The sequence below is a fragment of the Galleria mellonella genome, unplaced genomic scaffold (genome assembly GCF_026898425.1).
Source record: "Galleria mellonella isolate WM207_F2 unplaced genomic scaffold, CSIRO_AGI_GalMel_v1 utg55, whole genome shotgun sequence".
NCBI classification, from domain to species: domain Eukaryota; kingdom Metazoa; phylum Arthropoda; class Insecta; order Lepidoptera; family Pyralidae; genus Galleria; species Galleria mellonella.
This window is the reverse complement of record NW_026442115.1, coordinates 758,983-773,872: the sequence shown is the minus strand read 5'-3', so window position 1 is coordinate 773,872 and position 14,890 is coordinate 758,983. Positions and strand designations below refer to the sequence as shown.

The 14,890-nt window shown below is 31.5% G+C and overlaps 4 protein-coding genes across 4 annotated transcripts in view; 2 read left to right on the top strand and 2 right to left on the bottom strand.

The window, feature by feature from the left end:
• Positions 1-14,890, top strand: part of LOC113521293 (WW domain-binding protein 11) — a 328,701-nt gene that overhangs the window by 228,108 nt on the left and 85,703 nt on the right. The window lies entirely within an intron of this gene.
• Positions 1,006-5,665, bottom strand: LOC113521275 (juvenile hormone esterase-like). The gene is made up of 3 exons (XM_026906764.3): positions 5,350-5,665; positions 3,520-4,808; positions 1,006-2,714 (listed from the first exon to the last, which is right to left on the bottom strand). Exons 1-3 carry the CDS (start codon positions 5,473-5,475, stop codon positions 2,537-2,539), a joined length of 1,593 nt encoding a protein of 530 aa, XP_026762565.2. The 5' UTR covers positions 5,476-5,665; the 3' UTR covers positions 1,006-2,536.
• Positions 10,902-11,571, top strand: LOC113521259 (10 kDa heat shock protein, mitochondrial). Its single transcript, XM_026906743.3, has one exon. It carries the CDS (start codon positions 11,106-11,108, stop codon positions 11,415-11,417), a length of 312 nt encoding a protein of 103 aa, XP_026762544.2. The 5' UTR covers positions 10,902-11,105; the 3' UTR covers positions 11,418-11,571.
• LOC113521289 (glucose-fructose oxidoreductase domain-containing protein 1) lies at positions 12,322-14,836 on the bottom strand. Its single transcript, XM_026906780.3, has one exon. The coding sequence runs from the start codon at positions 14,634-14,636 to the stop codon at positions 13,431-13,433; it is 1,206 nt and encodes a 401-aa protein (XP_026762581.1). The 5' UTR covers positions 14,637-14,836; the 3' UTR covers positions 12,322-13,430.

Below are 14,890 nucleotides of genomic sequence, written 5' to 3'. Positions count from 1 at the left end.
TCGCTTTATTGACCATAACTAAAAACTATACAGCATTAAAATAAATGAAAATCTGATTTATAATGTATAAATAAAGCCTTTTTCATACCCCATATGTTATACTAGGCCCTATATGTTATAAGTCAATTTAGAAATTTTGAGTACCCCTTTGCAAAGAGGACTACCTCTGGCAAAGAAAATAAGTCTTTTTTTTCTTTATTACATATTTCTATTGCAACAATATGTAAAACTGTTCCAAGTTTCAAATCGACAACATTAGTAGTGGCTAACGCATAGCGCTGTGACAGGTGGGCAGACGGACAAAGTCGCACCGTAAGGGATCCTTAATAACACTAAAAAAATTGTTATCATTTTATAGGAAAAGAAAACTCTCATGAGTTTTACCTCATGAGAGTTGAGGTTTACCTCAACAGGGATCCTTAAATTGTCAACAAACATACATTTTAAATTATCTTTACGTAACTAATTATCGCCATTCTCTTGCGTGAATGCGACGTGTGTTCATGACTTTGCGTATTCTATATTTTTATACTGACGTATTCAACCTCATTACTAGCAATATACCCTTTGTATCACTGGAAACTATCGCGGCATATTCTTGTTGAATTCACCACAACGTACTGTCTGACCTGACTTTATTCTCTTCTACTATTGCTAGTGATACTAAGCACTGCACCAGAGCTAAATCTAAATCTTTAGAGCAGGAGGAAAGGGATTATTAGTAATAGGGTATAACAGTCCCATTGCGAGCAAAATATCTAGTCGATCTCCTATCTAGTCGATCTCCACACCGAATCTCCTAAGAACCATTGTGGTCAATTATGGTTAAATTCGTTACGATAAGTCAACCGATTTGATTCATCCTCGCCTATCATCTGTCACTGATGCCCTGCTAATATATACTAATAGCGCAGGTGGGGTTGCTATTTTATTTTCATTCATTAAAAAAATGGTAAAAATAAACGAGGTTTACTATTTGATGTTCATCATGAAAAAAAGTCTATATTTATTTTATACCATTTAATTTGTTAAAATAACTGTTATTTTTAAAATAGTTTTTAATATTTTTAAAATAGTATACTTTATTTTATGGAACACTATATCAAATAATTGTCATATCACATATTGCATTATTTTAAAATAATATTTGTACTTAACTGTGGTATTATTTAACAACCAAAATAAATGACTTCGCGGAACCTTAGTGACTTTTATACGAAACCTCTAGGTTGCGCGGAACCCACTTTAGGAAGCGCTTTACTAGATAGCTATCTACTAGATATACTAGATAGGATAGCTTTGTATAAAGTACTCGAATACCTATCTCCTTTCTTACAATTTTGCCACCTAGCAATATCTTAAAGGTGAATTAAAATATGGCAGTGAAATTAGTGATTTTGGAACAATCAGAATCAGATATACTTAATAGGTACATAAATTAAAATAATTATTTACAATTAATATTCGTTCGTTTCCCCATTAGATTTGATAATGTTATTTAAATTTTGTAAATATTAACGTAAAAACAATATCAACTATTAGTTATATAATATATTATAACTATAATAAACTATATAACTAAGTATAATTATTTAAAAGTACCATAAGTATAAATATATTATATAATTATTAAATTAACAGTACCAATAAAATTTTCATCAATCTATGTCTTTTCTTATTATCAAGTTTCAGGTGCGCTGTTACCCATCTAACTGTTATTGCTTCATTATCAAATTCTACTAGATTTGCAATAATTGGCTTTTAATCTGACAAATATTTATAAAAGTAGGTATCTATACCTATATACTTATTAAGTAAAATAGATATGGATTGTTTGATTAGATTAGCGATTACCATCTATATAGGTGGTATCAATTTAGCTATAGTTGTTTATTCATGCTGAAATGAATATTGGTATTAAGTATAAAGCGTAAACGTTAATGTCCCATTACAGATAGTCACATTTTTAAACACTCAGTTTTTTTAGAACTTGAACAAGATGATAAGTAATAAATATGATAACTACCAACGTATACACATGAAAATCTTATAATTATAAAACAATACCAATAATGATTTTACTCACACATAAATATAATTATGAAATATTATTTTTGCCATGAATTAAAAAAATGAGATTAATATTTTTCGTGTTTACCTGCTTCAATTAGTTATAAATGTAAGAATTTTTAAGGCAACTTTTTTATGATAATCGTACCTAGATGACTCCACCTGATGGAAAATGGTAACCATGAACGGTAAACACGAACAGTACCATGGAGAGAGTAAATTATGATGCATCAGGAATAGCTATGCATGATATCGCTCATGCATAGTTATTCTTGACATGTACTGCAAAGACATGATATGACGGTAACGAAATTAACAATCACTTCTATGCAACTTATCACATTAAAATGGTTGTATTTTTTTCTTAAAATTTAGCCTATTCTTTTGAAAATCAATGATATTTTTAAAATTATCAACTACAATAAAGAAGATGCCCCTATTTCGATAACACATTATTGTAATCTAATTAAAACTTTTTGTTTTTGTAATAATTTTCAAAAAGATTTTTAAATAGTTTCATCCTCTGGGGATATGGATTTTTCCTCATTGTAAGATTTTCATCTATAAAGAGATAAGAAATTTCAGAATCTTCAACAGGCTTCCATTCAGTTGTAATCACATTGTCAATCGTCGGTGAAGGATTTCTGGAAACGAAAATATCAAATTTAAACAGTAATAATACTTATTGTTACCGATAAACTCTGCAAATAAACAAAATAAGTTCTACCTATTTACTATCGCTGTACCAAATTTCAATAATATCTGTTCAGCCGTTTAAACATTATTGAGTAACATACATATAAACATCCATATGTATAATCTTAGTGATGATATAAATATTAGCTGATGATATACCATAAATGTTCTCTCAATTAAAATGACCTTGCATATTGTAATTGGGTTTGCTAGAAGAGAACTCTTTTAGAGTGAAGCTCGCCTTTATACATTTGATTACCTCTTTCATATTTTTATGTATAATTAGTGTGTACGTATTAAATGTAACGTGTAAGTATAAAATAAATAAATAAGTTCAAGCACATAATGTCATTGGACTACACTACAGTATTACGATTTCAAGGATAAAAAAAAATTAAACAATGTAAATGTACATAAATGAATAATATTGCAAGTCGGTAATGAATTTTAATTATTCTTATTTTATCTGAAAGGATATACTTACAGATTAGTTTCATAGAAATTTTATCAAATCAAAAATGGTTTCGTATAATTCAAATCAAAGTAACTGTTTTGGCAGTGGCCAAAGCAGTTACTTTGATTAATACTAAGCTAAATGTTTTCCACACAAAAACCGTTTTCAGTAGTGACTGAAAACGGTTTTTGTGTGGGAAACAATCTTTATTGGATGTTATTTCTATTTGTACTCGTACATATTAGTATATTATGAAGATTTGTATTACTTTAAGAATATAAAAACATCGCAATACCTACCCATATTTAGCAAAGTTCGTCCATAGAGTGGTAACCCTTTCTCTTACTAATTCATCTGTTTCAGAAATAGATGCTGATTTAAATACATCTAATTTTAATACATATCCCGAGTCATCTCCGTGACTGGTGCCCTTACGATTAATGTTTAACTTCTTTTTAATAGAATTCAAGCCACCATCATAAGAGAATTCGTAGAAGTACACAGGAGAATTGTGCTTGGCGATCAATGATACGGCTTCAAAAATACCACCTATGAAATCAATATCTGAAAAGAAGTCTATCACAGGCGCGTCAGATTCATCACTTTTGCTTAAATATGCAGATTTTAATTCAGTAGCTACTTCATTGATGTTACTATCTGGAATTCCAAAGAATTGTTTTAAATATGTCTCGAAATTCTTTTCATCTGACAATTTATCTAATATTAGACGTTTAACTGCTAACATAATAATTCCCTCGTTTGTGCAAAACCCTGCCATGTAGGGAACTTTATTGAATATTCCTTGTGATAGCAAATCAAATGTAGACTTATCCAAAAACGGTTCCCAATCAGTCGGTTTCTCTATAGTTGGAACAAATCCAAAATGTAAACCACCATCGTGTTTGTCCATAGCTATTGCAGTCATAGATGTTCTGACTAATTCATCAAAAGGAATTTCTTTCAAGTATTTAAGTAGTTCTTCATCATTTTGAACAACCTTTCCTTTCAACACTGCTAGTTTCCTACTTAGATCTCTTACGTTATTATTTTGGGACCACGGTAGAAGTGATGTTCCAGATTGAGCAATACATTTATGAAATAAGTTCTTAGTCATAGGCGAAAGTGTTAAATACTCAACGGATGCACCACCGGCACTTATCCCAAATATAGTGACATTGTTAGGATCGCCACCAAATTTGCTAATATTCTTTTGAACCCATTTTAGAGCTTCGACCTGATCTCGCAATCCCACATTACCCGGAGCATCTTTTCTATCCAAACATAAAAATCCGAGAACACCGAGTCTATAGTTGATATTAACTACGACCACATTCTTTTTGACAAGATAGTCGGCTCCCTGGGCAGAATCATCAGTACCGCATCCGAAAACAAACCCACCGCCATGAAGAAAAAACATGACAGGTAACAAAGATGTATCAGTTCTAGAGATATTTGGAGTGGACACATTAAGATATAAACAATCCTCAGAACCTGTCACGATACCACTTGTCGTATCAAATTGGGCGCAAGCATTGCAGATTTTCGTGGCGTCTCTCACTCCCTTCCAGGTTTCTGGTGGGACCGGTACCTTTAAAAATAAAAATTAGTATGAAATAATACTTGTTATTTTTTTAATATCATCCCATTAGGGATTATAGTCGTAATATTTATTTTATTTTTATAAATTAAACTAGACTTTCGTGTAATACTTTTGTATTAATTATTGAAAAAATTTACATTCGTCTAGTACTTTCGTCATAATTTAAATAAATTTAATACAGATGTTTATACATATGTATTGCATTGGAATTGAGCGTTGGTATACAACCAAGGTCGATAATAAATTACTAGGTAATTCGTCGCAATATACTTACCTACTGAATGACATGATATCTCCGTCAACATAATAATTATCACCATTCTCAAGAGAGAAGAAAAAAACAATATAACTATCTACAATGTGATGAACAAAAATATCTATATAGTTGCTACGACGGTATAAATAAAGAGATATTTGGTAGTCGATATCTCTGTCTACCCTATAATGTATGATCTGTGTAATGATCTGGCGTGAATAAAGATAACATAAATTTAGATGCATTCAATAAATAATATCATAATTTACTCACCCTAAACCGTAACTCGCCGACTGGAGGTTTTGCATACGGGATACCTCTAAATATATAAAACTGTTTATCCTCCGACAACGTCCCTTGTAATTTACCCTGCTCTACTTCCACAATAGGGGCTGCCATTTTCAAATAAAATAACTGATTAAGTAATAATTTTGATATTTTATAAGTCCAACTAGAGAGGTCCGTATACAATCACTGAAATTCGAAACAAAATGCTATCAATATTTACTAAAAGATAAAACATTCAACGTAATATCTAATCGGTTTGCAAGAGGGACATGTATTTTCGGCTACGAGTATAAATAAAGTATAAATAAAGCAGAAGCAAGTTTTTATAAAGACAAAAAGCAATATACAATGAGCAATTCACGCCTTTACTACTACGTCTTCGCGTGTATGATGAAAGTCTCTAGATGGCATTGTATTAACGTTGCCTTATAGTATTAAAATTATTTATTTTTACGGAAAAAAAAATGTTATACACAGACATTACATAGACTTAATCACTTTTTAAGTATAAAATAATTATTATTTACATTTATTTAAAAACTCTTTATTACTCCGTATTAGATTTTACCGCTGGGTTCAGAATGTGAGTGGAAAACAAAATGTTATCCGCTAAGAGGAAATCCCAAGATATAATTTTTTTTTTAAACTTGAAATTAATTTTTTTTTTTATTGTTAAGGAGGCAAACAACAAACGGTCCACCTGATGGAAAGCTGCTACCGTTATCTATGAACACCTGCAACACGAGAAGAGTTGTTTGTGCATTGTTAGATATCGAAAAATTTGTGGGCAAGTTTTTTTAAAATACCCCATATTATACTGTAAGGAGAAGACTGAAGAAAAGAGCTCGTAGTACGTCGTAATACAGATGTATGTGGTAGAAATGGATGGGATGTACAGTAGTCTGTCCCGCAGGTACGAGAGTAAAAAAATTATGAAGACATCAGGTCGTATAATTTCTTGAAACATACCCTATTTTACAGATGGAAGAAAATGTATAAAGAATCAACATCCCGCCTCTAACTCAGGGAGTCCAAACTATTCGTCGACATGGGATCGTCGACCACTCGAATCGCTCAACACTGTCAGACAGACGATTTTCTTATTTTTGCTAATTTGGATAAAATTGGCTGTTTAAATTTAAACTTTAACGATTAACGTTGACCATGTCATATCACCTAACATTTCATTTGGATAAACTTCTAAAATTCTACTGCTCAGTATCTAGGTATATTTTTCAAGTCGCAGATGTTGTATCTTTTCTTTACTAATTAAATAATGATAAATTTTAATTATAGTGATGACCTGCATTTAATAATTTATATTATATTATAAAGAGGAATGATTAGATTTTTTTACTTGCATTGGATAAATTCAAAAAATGCTCAATAGATTTTAAATATTCATTCATCATAAGAAAGCTACAAAATACGCTGTATTTTATTTATATTTTATCTATCTTACACGTGTAAGGCCGGAGTGAATCGCTAGTTTTTAAGTTACTTAATAAATACATACCCAAACAGTACCATGTCTTTGTTTAAATAGAATACATAATTAGAGCTCTACAGTAAACTAACTCAAATCTTGCTCAGTGAGATAGCCGGATGCGCACCTGTGCGTCCCGTCGCGTCGTGAGAACCGAGCACGATTTTCGAAACAACTTTTTTATATCTTTCAATAGGAATTACAACTCTAATATTTAAGTTATAAGGTTTATAAATGTAATTTTAGATAACTAATTTTATTTGTGTAAGGCTGTACAGCACATAATACTGATATGCTCTGTTTGTTGTGTTATTTCCTACGCTTTGAGCATCCGCGACTAATAGCGCATTTTTTGCAATGTGACCATTTATTACTGGCGTTATTATGATGTAAGGAAATAGTGGGTTCGTAATGTTTAATTAAAAACAATCACTACATATTAACTGGCTCTTATCAATATAGAGACAAAACGAAAAGCATCAGCTAGCAAATCCCTCTGTTTACTGTTTCAAAGGACTTTTTGAATAAAATGGTGACCCATTTTATTGAATAATGAATTCTAGTAATAGATCCTATAAGAATTCCTTTCCCCCTGTGTAATGACTTAGATATTTAGACAAAAGTTTCTTAAATCTATGCACTTCTAAATCTTATGCTGAGTGGGGACCATTTCAGCTGTTATTAATATCATTGTTTTGTAGCTGAATAAATGATTTAATTATTATATTATTTCGTCTTGTCATTTATTCAAAATAAATGACAAGACAAAAAGAATTGACTTAAAATAAACGGGAACCTCTTCTCGTTTCAATCAAAGACAATGTTTCGTCGGTCAACCATCCTATCAAGGCCAACATTGGTTGAAGGTGATACAGTAGTGAACAGGAATGGTGATGATTATGATGAAGTTATAATAAATATTATTTCTATAATTACTAAATATTTATTCTTGCTAAATAAATACATACTTAACTCATATTTCAAATATGTACAGTCACTGAAGGAATGAATTGAATTATAAAAAATCAAATAAGTTGTAAATAATTAGGATATAAATTGTTGTAATTATAGTTTCAAATACATCGCATATAAAATGTATTGGAAACTAAAATGTCAAATTTATTTATTGTAGAAAAAATCTCGGTAAAACATCAGGTATTTGAGGTAAGTTTGGTCCCCCTATTACTTGTACACGTGGACGATTCGCAAAAATTGCTGGCCGTGTGAACCCAATCGCGTTTTTTATATTTTATACATACAAAAAGACTGTATAGTCCTTTGAATATTCTTTTAAAATCCTTTTCTTTGTGGCAGCGTAAAAATCAAATTCATCCCACGCCTACGCTCAGCTAAGTAGATATTTAACAAAATGCCTGGCTACCTACATATTAGTACTTAGAAATTTAAATGTCACTAAGACAGTATTTGTACTGTATACAATCTCAAATAGTAGATACCTATTATGAAATATAATTTTAACCTTTAATTAGAACTTAATAATACCAATTAAATTTAAACACCTAAAAACCTATAACCAATTGTACTTATTTAACTAAATTAAAGCAAAAAGTAAATAATAAATAAAATACAAATTATGTTTAGTGAATTAAAAAATCAATATTATTTAACAAGATTCGTGGAATATAGTCATAATTGTTATCATGAACGCTCAGAGTTTAGCGTTAGCGTGAAATATCAAGGTATGAATTAGGTAACTACAAATCGAAATTTTGAAGTGCCATTATCTAACTAATAATAATGTACAATAATACATCCGCCCATAGTGAACTGGCTATACAAATCTACTGTAAGCATTGAAACTGAGATAAATCAGATCAGATAATCTAACTAGTTATTTATGTATCTAAGAGCTTTAATGAAAGGGGTGTCAAAATAAAATTAATCGTATTTAGGTAAAAATATAAATCTTTGTTCCACAATGAAATAAAAAAGAATTACTTAGGTACAGGTATTTTTCTAAATTTTTGTTTTTGCTTATTATTCCATTGTAGTCTTTTGGCGGGAACAACGTAAAATACCTATTAATGAACCTATTTTTTGTGTTATAAAATAAATATTCATAAGTATCATAAATTTTAACAAATGTTTGTACTACAACGTCAGGACAAAGCGTCTATTAATTGGTCTATAATGAAATATGACTTTCAAAGTATGTGACATTGTTCTTTTGTGGCTAGGTCGTGTAGATAGGTAGTAACAAATGTCTCGCCTGGACCATAAAATCGCAATGGTCAGTACTCGCACATTCACGGAGCACGAAGCTTCTAATGCAGGGTTACCAGTAGCATAAATTGTACTTATAAAGGAAACTTGCAATAGAAACATTTTTTTAGTTTACGTAATGAATTGTAGCTCCACCGGGACGAAAGGAATTATTAGTTAAATGAGGCTTAATAATCCCATTGCTTTTTTTCAGGGCATCTTCCACACGATCCCCTTTGGAAACCATTATGATCTGTCTTCATCCTCATCAATATATGTATGTGCAAGATTGCCATTTGATTGTAATCCATCAAAAAAACTATAACTTAATTGTTTGTATCAAATAACGGGAACGGGGCTTGCAGTTAACCAAGTTATGCCAACTTTCGAAAAGGTCTAAAGTTTGTAAAATTACTACATTTCGTCGTTACAATGGATTGCTAATATAGGTATTAATGTCACACCGCGTCATACATAAGTGTACACCTAGATAATAATTATAAATATTATTTGTCAACCCTATTCAAATACCTATGTGAGTAGATATTCTTTATACAATAGGCACATTGGACGTGTGGGTGGTAATGTGTTTGTGTGTGAACTCAACGCGCGCAGGTGTGCTCGAGACTGGCCGGCGCCGGCGCACATTCCGAAGGCGGTCAAAGCGCGGCGCCGTCGATATGGACCACGTACTTGATGACTCCACAGACTATGACCTAAGATATGATTGAGAGCTATGTACTAGCGACGTTCTGTACATTTATATATGGAATTATATGCCCATGCGCTTAAGCTTTTTTTTTTATATAACTTAGAATGGCAAACAAGCTGACGGCCCACCTGATGGAAAGTGGTAACCGTCGCCTATAGACATGAGCAGTACCATGGACATAACAGAGTATACTGTTTCGCCCACGATACCCTCCATGCGTTGCCATTCCTAAAGACTCAGGTGTTATTCCTCTGTACCCAGTAAATTCACACCATATCCCACCCTTCAAACCGAAACACAGCCATGCAAACACAACTGCTTCACGGTTGAAACACGAATGGGACAGAGGTACCCAAGCAATCGACTTTTGTACAAAGTCTCCCTCTGGTTCATGACATATTTACATTTAAGTATACAAAGTAAAGGTATCTGTCTTTACGAAGCTTTACTCACATCCTGGGGTTGATACCAAACGATTTTGGGGTGGATACGGCTCACATGGCCCTGTCACTACACCTATGCACCTCTATATTAGAAAGAGTTGAATTATGATCATTTATCATCACAACATCTTAGATTTCCCTCATATTTCACAAAGAGATTCTGATACGCTATTCTCTATTATTAATTAGTGTCAATATTTGAATTTGAAATAATAAATTTTAATTTGTATTTTTATCTGAAGAAGGGCCAAATTAAAAGTACCCGTAACCGGCAAGCGTGTATGAAAAGATTGATAACTATGGAAGAAGCGAAATAGGTTTGTTTGAATCGAAGCATTTGGCGTTCCATTGTTTCTACATATCTTAATGGGATACAGGCATATATATAACATATATGTATGTAAAATAATTTTGTAATTATGAATAGCGTCATCTATATATTATTTAGAGATTCAAAAATTTTACCTAATGTTCTGCTTATCAGTGGTAAAGTGATCCTATTCGACACTAGATGTCAGAGCGAATTTATAATAATATTTTAAATTTCTGTTTGGCAAACCTATTAATTAATTAATAATTACTACGCCAAAAAACCAAAGATAATTTAAATGTGTAAAATTTTAAATTAATTGAATCCAAATAAATAAAGGCTCTTATAAACGGGCAACACTGTAAACACATGTGGAAACTGTGAACTTCAGGCACTTCGATCAAATCTAGAAAATTTCGCTTGTCTTATTATAACCAAAGTTCACACGCCGCGCCGGTTTTATTCGAACAAGTTAGAATATTCTAGATTTCGAATACATTGAGACATTAATCAGTCAGTCGAGGTTTTGCTTTCTTTTGTTTCTTCAAACTTGCCAAATAAATTAAAATGGCTAGCGCAGTGAAACGACTTATTCCTTTGCTCGACCGTGTTTTAATCAAAAGAGCAGAAGCTGTCACAAAAACTGCCGGAGGCATCGTGATTCCAGAAAAAGCACAATCCAAGGTACTTCATGGAGAAGTTGTCGCTGTTGGTCCTGGATCAAGAAAAGAAAACGGTGAATTTATTCCTGTTCTAGTAAAAGTGGGCGATAAGGTCCTACTCCCAGAATACGGCGGTACAAAAGTTAACCTAGAAAATGACGAGAAAGAATACCACCTCTTCAGAGAATCCGATATATTGGCGAAAATCGAGAACTGATTTTCTCATTAAGTAATTTTAATTTTGTGGTTCTGATTCTGTTTAGTTATTTAGAAGTTGTAGCGAATGAATAAATGATATGATTGTGTAATACTTGGATGCTGTTGCATTGGCGTTATCTGTTGCATTTCTTATTATAAATATTGTTATTAAATTTGATTGTATTATTTTTCCACATTACCCCTTACAAATCCATACAATAAAATGTTTACTATTCATATCAAATATTTATTGCTAGAAATCCTTAATCATAATGTAATCATTTAATCTACCCATAGCATAATGCATTAAAACCGGAGTCTTGATAAATATACAAAATGCCAATTATTACCAATTGGTACTTACAGTATATATAAATGAACCAGTAAGCATTATTTTGTTTGCACTGCAATCTGTAGGGTCCATTTCTTATTGGATTAAAATACAGTAATACACTAGTTTCATTAAAATTAGTCCAGCGGTTTCAAAGATTAGTAAGAACAAATATTGTGACACAGGATTTTATATATTATTTTGCTGTTCAAACAACTTAGTAGCTGGTAATTTGAACTTCTAAAAAAATTTCTGGCTATGTTGTTTGAAACCATTAGACATTAGTTGGGTTATTTTGTTGGCTGGACTTTTACGACACAGTAGGTATCTTAATTTGAGAATCAGGTATTTGGTGTATTTTTTACTGTAGGTATTCCATTTATAACTAATTATAAAAGCAAAATTTATCACAGCTAAAATCTTGATAAACTAATACCTTTTCTTAACAAATTAGAATAAACCAAATAATATAAAGAACTAAAATAAAAAAAGAAAATGATATAAAGGGAATCTTTAAATTGTTTAATTTATTTTTTTATGGAATAGTCAACTATCAAAATTATTTTTGTAGAATATAAAAAAAAAATATCTATTGTACTCAATATTATTTAATATACTGGCTCTTGTTATTTTACATATACCTTTACATGTAGTCATGATATACTATAATAATCACAATATCAGATTCAAAAAATCACAGTATTTTATGCAAAGCTGTACCTATTCATGGCAAGTAAGTTGGTTGGTCATTTTAATACATTGTAGTTATTACAAAGTTACTTATTTCTTTGTTTTAATTACAATAATAAGCTTTTAATTATATTACACATAAAATTTCAAGGAAAAAGCATTAGAACAATGAAGTGTGAAAAGAAATACTTAAGATGTAAGTAAGACTAACTCACATCATGAGTAGCCTACTCCTCATAAACTCCTACTCTTAGAGGTGGCAATGATATTACATGAAGAATGTATAAAATTATTGCACTCATTCTGTAATGTCTGTGGTATTTTTTATATTACTAGTACCATAGTCACTTCCTATGTAAAGAACTTATTTGCCTCACTTTTAGAGTTCCATAGCAAAAAGTTTAAAGCAACTCTAATAATGTAGTTCATGTCTCTCAGAGCAGGATCATTTATTTAAATTGAATTTGAATAACTGCTAATATAATCTATAATTATACAGTTCAAGTTGTAACTACTACAGCAATACTGCATTAAGCTATAAATTTGGACACACAGTCATTTGTATATATTTTTGTTGTAAAAGATAATGCAAGACTATTACAGAAATATTTAACACATTAATATTACAAAATGTAACTAATTTAATAATTACAAATAATTGTATTCAACCAGATGAAAACATTAGGCTTAATCTATAGTTATAAAATTAGTAACTACTAATACTGTAATTATAATTTGTTTATATGATGTAAAAAGTAATATAAAAGTGATAATGTGTATAATTTATATAATGAAATGCCCTGTAATAAAGATTTGCTTATTTTTAACATAATTAAGTATTACTAAAATGAAAAGAAGAGAGAATTTACATTTGAATTCATTATTTTAATATAAAGTATTTTCATTAAATGGGAATACTGTAAATTGATAATTAATTTGTATTAAAATCTGCTTAAAATATATCAAAGGTACACAAACATGGCATATCTATTACATTAATAAAATATATAACTATTGTAAAGATATGGCAGTACGTCTCACTGCAGCAGATAGTGCTGGGTTTGGATCAGGGGGTTCCGTCAACAACTGGACTGTTGTCCAACAGCCATCTTCATTTGACTGACGTAAAGCCTCCATTATAGCCTGTACTCTTTGTCCATCCTCAAAAGTCGCCGCTGCCCTCACAGGCTCTTTGATCCAATCCATCTGCTCTTTTACAGGTAAAAATGCCTCTTTAAGAGCACTTATCATTTTACACAGACCTTTAACATATGGTTTTGGAACAACACTAGATGCACAACTTAAATCTTCAACATCAACATAGATTACATCTTCTTTATCATGAGGCCTCTTTCCTTCATCTTCTGGGTAATTTTTCGACACCGTCTTGTGTAACCTGCCATGCAAGTCACCACCTCTCACAACTAGATAGCCCCGTTTACTGCATACATAAATTTCTTGGTTGAAACAAGGGCCTGGCAAATGGTTATTTAATGTTGCTGTAACTAGCAAACCTTTGTCCATTTGCAACTGGAATGTACAAAAGTCGGGAGCTGAAATTTTTCTTATGCCGTTTACCTTGGGAGTTTCTTCTACAAATGTTCGCAACACACCATGCACTTTCACAACCTTCTGACCTGTAAGGAACGACACTAAGTCTATCACATGACTTCCAACTAAAGTTAGAGTACCTCCTCCCATTGTATCATCACACAACCAATTATAACTGTCCCCAATTAATGGTCCCATTTGCACACGAACATCAACTAGTGTTAGCTCTTCAGGGTTACCTAGATAGCCTTCTTGGATGCACTTTCGCATATGACTGAATGCTGGCAAGAATCTAAGTGAATGGTTTACTATTGAAATTAATGTAGGATAATATTGTGCAGCTCGAACCATTTTCAGTGCTTCTGCTTGACACAAACCGGCCGGTTTGTCACATACGACATGCTTCCCGATACCAAGTGCTTTCACAGATATCTGAGCGTGTAAATTGGGAGCGCAGACTATGAATACTAGGTTGACATTTTTTTTCAAAAGAACGTCATCAATTTTATTGGTAAAAAATGGAATTTTCAATTCTTTCGCTATAGCTTCCGTTTCTTGTAGAGTTACACCCCATATTGCCTCAACCGAGAAGCCTTTTTCTCGAAGGAATGGTACCAAAATCTTGGCAACAGCACCAGTACCAAACACACCTATTCCTGGTAGCATTTTAAAATTATCTTCAATCAAATTTTACTACAGAAACGGTCTTTTTCGTTGCAAAACATTTATACTGGTGCACATTAATGTAAGTGAAGTTAATTAATTGTGAGGCAAAAATATTCCGCAATAAATATGAATGATAAATAATAATAAGTTTTCTTGATAAAAAGTATTTTATTAAGTTGAACTTGACAGCAAATTATAGAACTGAATTTTTGACATTGATAATGACATTGACAGTTAACATGTCACTTTTATTG

Bases quoted from the DNA above. Each gene is read 5' to 3' on its own strand.
- LOC113521259 (XM_026906743.3), top strand. From the start codon at position 11,106: ATGGCTAGCGCAGTGAAACGACTTATTCCTTTGCTCGACCGTGTTTTA.
- LOC113521275 (XM_026906764.3), bottom strand. From the start codon at position 5,475: ATGGCAGCCCCTATTGTGGAAGTAGAGCAGGGTAAATTACAAGGGACG. The intron at 4,809-5,349 runs GTGAGTAAATTA...TTATTTTTAAAG, and splicing joins TCGGCGAGTTACGGTTTAGG to GTACCGGTCCCACCAGAAAC. The intron at 2,715-3,519 runs GTAGGTATTGCG...TTTCGTTTCCAG, and splicing joins ACGAACTTTGCTAAATATGG to AAATCCTTCACCGACGATTG.
- LOC113521289 (XM_026906780.3), bottom strand. From the start codon at position 14,636: ATGCTACCAGGAATAGGTGTGTTTGGTACTGGTGCTGTTGCCAAGATT.